This window comes from Tachypleus tridentatus, chromosome 10, assembly GCF_004210375.1.
Source record: "Tachypleus tridentatus isolate NWPU-2018 chromosome 10, ASM421037v1, whole genome shotgun sequence".
NCBI classification, from domain to species: Eukaryota; Metazoa; Arthropoda; class Merostomata; order Xiphosura; family Limulidae; genus Tachypleus; species Tachypleus tridentatus.
Genome location: NC_134834.1, coordinates 147,903,280 through 147,915,794, shown reverse-complemented (window position 1 = coordinate 147,915,794; position 12,515 = coordinate 147,903,280). Strand labels below are relative to the sequence as shown.

Sequence of the window (12,515 nt, the reverse complement as noted above, 5' to 3'; positions counted from 1 at the left end):
TCTTTCAACAGGGAAGCTCATTAGTATTCATTTAAGTTCCCTGTCTAAATTTCACACACACTTCAGCCCTTCTTGGAATAATTTTTAAAAATCTTTTCAGGATTTTCTTGTAAACCATAATGGTTTAGTTTTACATTAAAAAAATTACTTTTCTGTAATCACAGCAAATTACACTTTAAACTGAAACAAAAAATGAGTTCATCTGTTTCCTTCCTTTGAAGATATCCTATAGCTTCCATTTATTCCTTTGATAGCTATAAAGGTTTTCTTTATTCACACACTACATGCATACTTTAATATATGGAATGACAACCATTATTTTAAAATGAAACAAAGAACAGAAAATTATTTTCTTTTGTTCCCACTATTATCCAAAAGAAGTAATATTTAAAAAACATTTCTTACAACCACATTGCATCATTGTTAAGTCAAGCAATAACTCATTTTAAAAACAATTTCAACTTGATGATAGTTTCAGTTATTTGTTACAAGGACTTCTTATAATATACATGTACAAGAGTGAATCTGATGATATCCATTTTTTCTTGTGTGATGGGACTGACATGGCCTGATGGTTAGGATGCTCAAAACCTGTCACCATATGTGCTCATCCTTTCAACTGTGGAGACATATTTATGTGGCAGTAAGTCCTACTATCTTATTAAAACAGGCCTTGACAAATATTTTCAGATCTAGGAGTCAGCTGAAAAACTCAGGAGCTAATCATGCGTAACCTAACTTCACTATTGTTTGTACCATAAAGTGGGTTCTACACCATCTGTTTCTTTTTCTTTTTTGCACTTTTCCCAAAATAATTGCAATGTTACAATTCTAGATTTGAATGTTTTGAAAAAACTGTCCCCCAGAAATTAATTCTGGTTTCAAAAGTTCAGGATTTGCATGATATCTGGTGCTTTTGAGTGAAGGATCTGGTGTATGTTCAAATTGTAAATTGGCCAGTTTAAGCACTGCCTTGCCTCTTTAATTTTTAGCTGTTCCTTTTTAAGGTAGCAATACAAAATATATCTGGCTTGATTAACTTTATTTGATTAGTAATTAGAAATATAGTATACAAAAACAAACAAAATACACATTAAGGTTTCTTAAGGATTTTTACTCAACTTTAGTTGCTGTTCACTGTCCTATGCTACATGGAGGATGTCCCTTAACCACAGATGCATGTTCAGATTGTGTTGGGGAGTCACTCAGTTACACATTCTTTCCTACAAATAATTGGTATCTGTTGTAAGAAAGGTTTTTTGATAATAATTTCAAAGCATAAATGTGCACTAATTTTGAAGTTATTTTCCACAGATATTGATAAAATACAAATGCATTTTTGTGTCCAAAGCAGAAAAAGTGCAAACTTTAGGAACTATTTATGCCTATGTTAGCAATTAAATTCAACTAAAATAAAAATGGTCAATCAAAATATAAGATATAAGAGAAAAAGTGGCACTGAACTCGTGTAATTTGGAAATATCACTTCTAACACCTAATTAACTGATCAACCGACACTTGGATTTTATGATTATAATGACTTTTATAATTTTTCCATGATGACATGATCCAACAACTTTAAAAAGGTTTTAATTTAAAACAAGGAACTTAAATAAATTGCAAAAAAATTATTTGAACAGTGGGATAATTAGCAAGATACACTAGCACCTAGATTATTGGCTATTTCTGTTATCTGCATTTTTTTTTGTTTACCCAGATCATCACAGATAGTTAATACACCAGTGTATATTTATTTTACTTTCATAACAATGAGTACATGATAACAATTATATGATACCAATAACTGCAAAATCTTGTGCAATGATTTGTTGGATTGAGGCAAAGAAGAAACAAAAGTCACCAAACTAGTAACTTGTACAACCATGATACTTCACATTCCTGAATTCATCTTTAAAATTGTAGAAGCAAAGTTCAATTTATGACTCAAAAGTTGAGAACTGTTCTAGGTTTGAGTTCTGTTTACTGGATGCACAAATAAAATCAAGAAAATACTAGTTGCCATGTTGAAACTTTTAGTTGCTATGGCATCCTGGTACTCTGTGTTTGTATATGCCTAGATTAAAGTAAGTTGAGAATTGATGGTGGGTAGTTGCCTTCTTTTACCTCTTCTAAATTAGGAAAAACTATAAACTTAAGTTTTGAGTTGCAGGTTTCAGACTGGGAAATCACATGCATTAATTATGTCTTAAATGTGTAAAAATGCAAGATGTATTTAAACAAGTGGTAAAAATTGAATATACAAAGAAAAAACTAAATTTACCTATTCAATAAAAACAGATTGTTAAAGTTTAGTACTAGATGTGTCACTGTAGATGGTGTTTGTAATCTCATTCAGAGTTATTTTTCCTAGCAACATGCATCTTTATTTGGTGGACCAAGCTCGCAGTCTTGTCCTGTCTGTCACAAAATTTGCATGAATGGAGAGGCTCTCATGGACCACATGCGTGTCACTCACAAGGATCCAAATGCTTCAGGAATACCAAGTAAGAAAAAAATCAGAGCAGGTTCTGATAGTTTACCAATCTAATTATGCCACTTCTAAAGTACCAGGTAATGTGTCTTGCACCCATTTTCTGTAAATACCACATTGACCTCTTAGCCTTTTGTGTAAAAATCTTGAAACTTTGGAAGGTAGTCTTCTGCAGCCATACATCTGATTTACACTCCATTTCCTTTTATGTCAGACAGCACAGCTTGAATGACAATGACTGTAACGCAAAGTACCTGCCTCATTGTATAACTCCTCAATTTAACCTCCCATGGCTTTTGCATTATGAATGTTTTGATTTCTCTTTTTACCTAATTATACCACCAGTGGTGCACCCTCACCCCAGAGCTCTTATCTGATCTTCTTCTATGAAATGTGCAGGTAAGTTATAGAAATTTTATAAATATCTAGAATATTCTAAAGCTACAACTTTAGAAGCAATTTCAGAAACTACATAAACCAACAAGCAATGTCATTTATTATTTCTTTACTGTGTAGTCAAGAAGAGACAATAAATGCCAATTCTATTACAATATCTTACTCCAAATTGAAAGTCAAGATAAAAGTATATCAGGTAGAGAGTTGGGAAAAGAACATATTAAAACCAACTACTATGGAAGAAAGTAGTGGATTAGAAAGCAACAACCATGTTGTGAGGTTGAACAGGTAGAGGAAAAAGTTACTCTTCATCTGAACCACAGTTTAAAAAAATATTTTAGTTAAAAGATGGACAGCAGAATTGCTAATGATACAGCTTTAGTTTCTTAGCTCCTGTAATAGTTTTTAAAAATCTGTTTTCGGTGTATTGAGAATCACTTTGTTGTCAGTTGCCTAGATACATAGTTAGCTCAAAACATTATTACTGTTTTTATGCTCAGGTGCAAATAAGATGGAAATCAAGATGTTATATATGGGAAATATTGCTCAGATGGAGAAGATATTGAGTTTTCTATTAAAAACATTGTAGTAAATTTATTGTTATGGAAGTACAGGTCACGTAAGACACTGTAAAAAATTTAGATTCAATATTTCTGTTAGTAAAAACATATTTTTGTTCAGACATGTACCTCAGGTAAATCAGAATTAACCCTTCTTGCACAGTAAACAGACAGTCTTGTTCACGACTCTATCTCACAAAACTCACACTTCTTATGCAGTAAATAGACATCCTTATTTATGAGTCTACCTCATGAAACTAAATGTTAATTCACCTCATAGTTGCTAATGTACTTAATTCTTTCAGAACTCTTTAGTGGTTTCTAATAACAAACATTTACCCACATCCTCCCAAAACCGTTGGCACAGAGTATATTAAAAACACTCAGATAAATGCAATGTTTTTTTTAATTTTCTCTCTGAAGTCAATGGTAAAGGTAACAGGAGAACCCAGTTAAGATAACATTTGATCTTTTGTGACTTTTGTTCATCAAATTAGAAATAAATGACTTAGATCTGAAATTGTGAACACATCTCAGAACAGTAGGCTTAGCCTACTGATTTGTCAAATCCATATTAATGTTCGATTTCAAACAACATTTTAAGTTTCTCTTTATCAATATTTTCTACCAAATTTTTGTTAGGTGTAAGACAAGTCTAAGTGAAGAAACTGCAGAATTTGGTTACCATTATCAATGTGTCTTGTAATTCATTAGTAGCTTTACAATTTAATTTAAATTCATGTGGCTTTATGAATTTCTAGCTTTAAGTTACATGGATCATTTTTTTTTTCTGCATCATTGATTTATAACTTGTGATATAAGTTCTTCACCCTTGATGAGAATTTTCTGGGTTAAACTCAGATAGCAAATATTAATGGATGATATATGTTAGAAAATATTAAATTACCAAGATATGCTTTTGCTCTTGTTGTTCTGAAGATGGAGTTATTATGGGTAGAATTTTCTGTTGGAATGTATAAAAGGGTCAAATACATAATAACGTAAACACACCCCACTGAATGATAATTCCAATTGTTTCAAAAGCATGAAATGAAATCTAATAGATTGTAAAATGAAAACTAGTTTATACTGGATAATGAATCCCACAATGTAATTAGTAGAACACTGAAGTTTTGAAATACATCAGCTCTTATCAGTTCAACAAGTCAACAATAACGTCATCAAAGTGATACTGCTCAAAACTACAATATGGGATATTCAGTATTATCCAATTAATCAGTTATATCTGGCCTAAACAATCCCAAGGGAAGAATATTTGATTATTAAATGTGGTTGTAAAGCTGAGAAACCTGAAACATTCTTTCAGTATGATGGATACAAACAAAAACCTTTACTTTTCACCCCCACTACAAGACATGTCACTGACAAGTTCTTAATTTGGTTACTTTTTTTTGTCAGATAGTTATATGTGTTGCATTTGTAATATTTAACCGATAGTTGATAAGAAATCTCAGAAGTCCTAGAGGTCACTCCACACCTTGCCAGGTGAATCAGTACGTTTTTAATGTTAGCTGGAAGGAACTGTGGGCCGTAATGATGACCAACATCAAAAGATTTACTAAGATAGGCTTAGAATACCTAAGGATGTGAAAAAAGTTTTCTACTATATTTGGAGGTAGTTTATATATACACAGTTATGTGAAGCATATAGAATTTATGGATCAGTCAGTGTGTTTTCATGAAGTACTTGAGTCTGTGTTGGCTATCACACGTACTGAGTTGCTTTGTGAAAGTAAGTTTATCATACATTTCTATTTTTATAGATTTGAGCCTCATGTATAATGCAGGTCTACAATAAGTTACATCAGTGTACAAGTCTGACCAATGGTTGAATAAATATAATGTTAATTTAAACATCATTTAACTTCATAAATAATGTTGAAGCTGTGTGTATCTAATAAGAGGTAGATCTCTCTTCATTTCCTCCAGACAAGCGGCGAACAACAAACCATCACTGTCCTGTATGTGGTAAGAGTTACGTCAATGAAGGGTCTCTTCGAAAGCACATATCCAGCCATCCTGAATCAACATCTGCCAACTCAACACTACGTGTTTGGCCCTGTTCTGTGTGCCAAAGTGTCTTTACACAAGAGAATGGTTAGTACACTTATTTAGGAAAAGAAAAAAGTCAAGTAATAAATGCAATATACAAGAAAATGTCCTACTTAATGTAAAACTGTCTGAAGTTGAGTAATGAGCCCTTTGAAAATTCATTTAAGTAAGTGTAGAAAATTCAAAATTTCATTCATTAAACACACTTACCTAACTTGTACATTCCATATCTTTAAACTTAATTTTTGGATTTTATTGCACAAATTGTTAAGGTGTGTTCCTTAAAAAAAAACTACAGAGAGCATTTACTTTTGCAAATTGTTTTGCTCATAATATTTTAAAGTATTTGCATTTTAGCTACAGAAGTATAAAATTTTAAGTGCTATAGAGGACAGAATATTTTGTAAAAAAAAAATTATGTAAGACTATTGCAATTGTTCAAATGGTGGATTGCCCCATCAATTGGTGGAAGAATGACACATACTGCCATTTAATGATAAAATCTGTCACTGTTAGAATTACCATAGCATTACAAAACTCAAGAGAACAGTGGTTCTTTTGACCAAAACCAGCATAACAATGCATTCAAGTGAAAGCCAACTTGGGTACTGATTTCAGTTGAAACTAGTTCTTTGTCCCAGTAAGTGGTTGTTAACCCCATCGAGCTTTAGTTTTCATATTTCTTTTACACACTACACATTCAATATTAATATATTTTGTTCATTACTGTATAATCCTGCACTATTTTAATGACTATGTCAATATTACCCAGTGTTGAGTTGTTCTAATGGTAGTGGCATACTATAAAATTATTTTAGTATTATTGTTCAGATGGGAACATTAGAATAAATTTCAGGCTTTCCAGACTGGAAGAAGAAGAAGGAAAAAAAAATCTTCTTAGAGGTAAACTGATATTTGGGTAAAATTGTAGGGTATCTAGAGCTAACTTTTTGTTCAACATTGCAAACAACAAAGATATTCTAAAATAAAGTGCTCATTATTATAGACTTGATTATTAAAATATACATCCAGATCACAGGTCCTGGTAAGACAAGGTTGGTTACAATCTATCTGGAGATGTAGATGTGTACAATGATGCCTTAAAAATCTCACACCTGGCATTCTTTCCAAACTTGTGAATCTAAACACCATCAGTATTATATGAATGATTTATTATCCAGCCCACATCTGGATGTGACTTTACCAGTTATTTATAACACATAAAGTTTCTTTTCTCCTTTTAGGGTTGCTGGAGATACTGCAACACTGTCATGCTTTAACTAGGAAATTACTTTGTAGACAGACTTCAATAATGTTTACATTGTTTTCTAGGCCTTCTCCATCACATGGAACAAATGAGGATGGACCCCAAGCATCAATTTGCTGCTCAGTACGTGTTGAGTCGAGCAGCTGCCGAGAGGAGAGAGAAAGAAGCCGGAACCACCGAGAGCAGCAACACACCAACCACAATGGAGGGAATTCCTCTTCTTCCTTCAAATAATAATGGTAACCATAGAAACTTGGGAACAGTGCCCCCTACAGGGGGAAATGACTGCTCTGGCCCTGCCCACTCTTCCTTATCACCTAGGTCACTTGTATCACACCTGGGGTTAAGTGGACTGAATGCTCGACAACATTCACAGTAACTTTAGACTATTAGCTCTTGATGTACTTAGATTTGTATAGCCAGTGATTTTCTCTTCCTGCTTACATGTTTCTTTAGCCACCATTAATGTTATTAACTGTGATAGTGACGTTGTGCATATATAGCAAGATACGTTTTAGTGTACTAGCTTTATTAATTTAACTTAAGCCTCACAGAAGGCACTGTGCAAGTTATGGTATAGCATGTAGTTTGTGTTGAAAGTGCTGTGATGAGATAACCACATTAGCACTCTAAAATGAAAAAAGAAAGTTGATATTATATATATATACACACACACGTTCTTCTATGTGACACATACACTTTCAGGAGCCTCATACTTATTATGACAATGATTAACAAGCTCCTCTTTCACCCATATAGTGTGCAAGGTAACTGATACTCAGTAGTTTTTTAATATTGTGTATGTGTTAATACTTCAGTGGATTCATAGAGATTTAGTGTTAAAAACATGAAGATATGTTAAAAATCTAAGAGAGTTATTCATTGAAATAGCTCTTATAAATTATTTCCTACGTAAATATGATTCTAAAGCTCTCTTACTGAGAAGAATCTATCACACACAAACCAATGAACAAAGTTGACATGTTCGTAAATACTGTTCATTAATGTAAGATCACCGTTAAAGCTAAACAGAACTTGTTGGTCAATCTACTTGACAAACATCCCAACACTGAGGACTAATAAGAAAGTATAGTAATGCCGGGGCTAAATTTTTTCTACTTGGCCTACTTATAATCTCAAGTTCATAAAGAGTTGTTTTTTGAGCTCAGGCCTGGTGTATAGACCCCCCAGAAAAACACCTTAATTTGACCTTGATCCAAGGTATGAATTAACACAATAAAATATGAAAATCTAGGTACAAATAAACATAATGAGACATGAAAATAACCAGGATTAAATTAAAACTCCATAATAAGTGGAAAACGATAAACAAAGACGTGGGGAGGGAAAGTTAAATAACAGATTTCTTTACTTAGCCTCAGTGGGAAAAAAACAAAATACAATTCAGGTACCACTGATCAAAATATCATGCTATCAATAAGGAACTCTTCTTTTTGGCAATATACTATTCTGCATTAATTATTACAAAACAGGTGACAGGTATGAACTTTAAATGTTGAAACCTTTACAATAAATAAACTTCCCTCTTTATGAGAGTTTTTTGGTGCATAGTCTCAGTGCTAACTGGATTTCTGTATTGCAAGCTCTATTGCCTAAATATTGTGAGTTTAAGTAAGTGTGTAATGTGGTAAGTGTAGAAAACAAATTACACTGGTTGTGTCTAAATAAAAAGCTATGGCTTTGCAGAAATTGAAAGATGTGAAAGAACAGTCCGTGCTTTGGATGCAATGCCTAAGAATTTTTCTACTGTACATTTTAGCATAAAGCTGATGACAATTTATATTTTTCACAGCGTATTGTAGTTAGTGATAATGCCTAAAAAATGGTATTATTATAAAAAGCAATTTTTGTGAGTGGATTAAATCAATGAAACACTAAGCTAGAAGCTGTAAACATCTGACTCACATGAAATAGTGTAAATAACCAAAAAAAGATATGTTTCAGTTACTTATCAAGTATTTACTTTGTTTTATTTTCTTACTTCAATATTTTCCACTTGTTTTCAAGCTGACAAAATGTGGCATTTAACGATGATAAAAAACATTACAAAAAATTATGTTTCTTGCCAAATTTTGTTGAGAGAGATAAAAAGTTGAATAATGTGTCATAAACATGAGAGAGAGAGAGAAAGGAAAAATATACTGTTTTCCATCTCAAATTTCTTTATACAGCTTTCTAAAAAACTGTGTAATAATTAATTTTTTAAGATGATCTCATGTTATAAATACAATTTTCCCTTGTGATAAACAAGTCATCAATTTATTTTTATATCTAATTGTTTTCACTTTTGTCTCTAACTTAATGTTATCTTCGTTCTGATGTTTATTCCATTTCTTCATATTCTTCCTACTTACTGTTAAGTTTGCAGTAAACCAGGAACTTGCGTCTTCTCTTGCAACTAGTCTTCGAGTGAATGTGCAAGTTTTTCTCTCCTAGCCTCATAAAGATTCTGTAACGGCCAGGAATTTGACCCTCATCTCCCATAACTGTTGTATTTTAACACCTTTTCCAGTCAGAAGATAATTAGATGGTAAAATATAGGAATTAAATCTCTTGTTATATTTTACTGTTTTTTCTTGATGAAGGTCATTTAACTGGAACCATATCTTCTGTTGAAATTCACCATTTTCCAAGGTTTTGATGTTTTTTGGTTAATCTTGGGCAAAACCAAATATGTTGTACATCTTCTCCTAAGTTTACTGTTGTACTTAACTATTCTTTTATAATTCCTGATAAAGTCAGTTTTGATGAAACTTTGAACTTTTCTTTCATGTTTGGTCTTATTTTCATAGTTCATTCATTTAAAGTTTAATCAAGTGTGACTTTTTCCTCTCCATCTTGATTTTCGATTTATTTTGGTATATGTGGAAATACTTCTAGTATCATTCAATGTTGATTCGTGTCTCCACAAATAAATGTACCACTGATAATCAGTTTGTAAGTTATGTCTTCCAGTCCCAGACATAAAATTGACTTTCAGTAGTTCATTTTAATAATAATTAGGTTCTTATAGTTTACCATAATTACTAATAAATAAACCTGAATTAGAAGAATTATCCCAATAGATTTATATGCTTTAATGTTATTCAAGATCAGTTGTTCAACATTATAATTAAAAAAAAACGTTAGATGCAAAAATTTCTACTTTGATATATTAACTTGTACTTTCTCTTCTTATAACTACAGACATGTTTAAAACTTTCTATAAAATGTAATGTTCTTCTTCTTCATACATGTTGTGTTAATTTCGTGCATTCTTTACATACAGTTGACCTAAGTTGTAATAAAATTAACCAGTAAAGGGATTTTTTTTAAGGTTTTAGATGGATCCCCCATGTAAAATATTAATGTCCCAACATAAATATCTTTAATGATTCAGATGAAGAATTAACTACTCTGAGATTAATATCCTTGTAGTCTAGTTATCAGAAAAGATTTGATAAAACCAATTGATTTACAAATTCTACTTTACGTTTATTAATTTAATATATACCTGACAAGTAATAGTTTGAATTTACTTATGAAGAGTGTATTTCTTACAATTAATGTTAACACATATAACAAAGAAACAAAAAAATAAGTTGTGTAAACAGCATAAAACAACAAAACAGAATTACACCTTTCAATTGGTTATTTTTTAAGGAAGTGGCTCATTTCCCTGTTTTTTTGGTTTTTTTTCAGGAAGCAAGTATCCATTTAACTGTTATAAACAAATACATTTCAATCACGTTATTTCAGAACTTCATGTTTCATCTCTTTTTGTCAAGGGACCTCTCAGTTTTTCTAATCATTTCTGCTCACCAAGTCACACATACACAATCTCCAACCTAGCTTGTCATTCCACAATTCAGTTTATCTGTCACATTCTCCTGTAGACATCACTAACTTTACTGAACCACTTTTACTTTTTAGATAGATATATCATTACCTGTTCCTTCTACCACAATTGTATTACCCAATACAATACACAACTATTTGAAGTTGCTCAGATAATGTTGGCTTCCGTTGTATTTTGAATATATCTATAATAAGTCAGAACATCCTGGCATGGAACACAAACCTAATTATATAAAGTTATTGTTTTTGTGAAATAAAATATTAAACCCTACTCCTTTTTGACATCTTATTTCACATCGTGTTTTCTTTATTTTTGAGTAACAAACCCCTTGGTGTCTTAACTTGCTTTCATAGTCCATTGTAAATCCCAATATACCTGATATAAATAAACAATAAATTTTGATAGCAGAGCAATGCAAGTACATGATGTGTAGAATAGTATTTTAAAAACGGATATATAAAATGTTAGTAACAACATTCACTAATGTCACAGATAATCTACATGACTCAAGGAACAAGAACAACTAAAAAATTTGAAATTATTTCTACAGGGTGGCCTGTAAATCCATACCCATCCATATGTTATTATAAACAATGTTATAATACTAATGATGAGTTGAAGGCAGCTGTTATCACAGCATTTGGAACAATAACCCCTGCTATGTTGAGGAAAATGTTTCACAGAACATGGCATTGCATAATATTATGCAGCGAGAATGAGGGACACCACACAGATACACTGGATACATAAGATATATGGATGGGTAGGGACATATGGGCCACACTGTATATTTTTGAGCCCATATAACATGCTTTATATTACCTTTATGTAGTTATTTTTTTATTTGTGTTCAAAAAGCAGTTTGATTGGTTATTTCTGTCAAAAACCTAAAGGCGAATTCCTATTTAACATCTGGTTTAGCATGGTTTGTTTGGAGGCTTTAAATGCCAAAAATGTTTGTAAAAGTGAAGTGTACGTTCAATTTATACACACCTATACTGTACAAACTTCTATTATTATTTGGTAAGCTACCTAAACGTTATTTATGTTTGTCATCCATGAACTAGAGTTCAGTGCTAGCAGTATACTATATTTTTATTATTTTATTTTAATATTTGATTTTTGGGCTTTAATTTTGACCACCAGTTCTTCACAAAGCTGGTACTTTTGTGATATATTTTTGTTTCTTTCATTTCTTTGTAGTTTTTCATGTATTTTATTTTTCTTTATTAAAAGTTCTGTGCTTGCATTTTTCTAAAAAAATGTACTGGACATTTTTTCTTTTCTTTTCAAATATGATGGATAAACTTGGAACAAAACTTATGTTTTTTTATTTCTCCTTGAGTTTTTCTCTTTTTAGTATAATAACTTTTTTTATTAAAAATTGGCAAATTTTATGATTAAAAGCACTTTAATGAAAAAAACATTTTTAATTGTGTTGATTGAAGATTTTTTAATTTTGAGGAACCATGTTATCATTTTAAACTTTTTTAATTAATTGTACTGAAAGTGGGATGTCAATGCTCTCAAATACACCTTGTCATTTCTTCAGTTATTTGTCAGATGAGCAAAAGCTGGAGTACATCTGAAATTATTGGCATGGTTAGTAACCTAAGTGGTTACTGGAGTCTTAAACTGGATGATCTTATAACATGCTAAATATGAACAGGCACTTACACCTAATATTCACAGCTCTGTTTATTAAGACTTTATCATTTAAATTTGTATTCAAGAGTCACAATAGTGTGATTTTTTTAGACTTCTTTTGAACCTTGTCAAACATGCTGCTATTTTTGTATATTTAGATTTCACAGAATTGACCATTTCATGCTTCAAACATCAATCAAAAAGTATTTCTAACAGAATATG

The 12,515-nt window shown here is 31.5% G+C and overlaps 1 protein-coding gene across 3 annotated transcripts in view; it reads left to right on the top strand.

Moving 5' to 3' along the window:
* The window catches only part of LOC143230575 (zinc finger protein rotund-like), a 288,029-nt gene extending 276,120 nt beyond the window's left edge, over nt 1-11,909 (top strand). For 2 of the 3 annotated variants that reach the window (XM_076464372.1, XM_076464366.1), the window contains exons 7-9: nt 2,372-2,504; nt 5,377-5,565; nt 6,853-7,767. In XM_076464372.1, coding sequence (XP_076320487.1) covers nt 2,372-2,504; nt 5,377-5,565; nt 6,853-7,166 — 636 coding nt within the window. In that variant the 3' untranslated portion in view covers nt 7,167-7,767. Of the gene's footprint in view, nt 1-2,371; nt 2,505-5,376; nt 5,566-6,852 lie in introns of all 3 variants that reach the window. The other variant, XM_076464368.1, reaches the window with a different exon arrangement.
* The last annotated feature ends 606 nt before the right edge of the window (nt 11,910-12,515 follow it).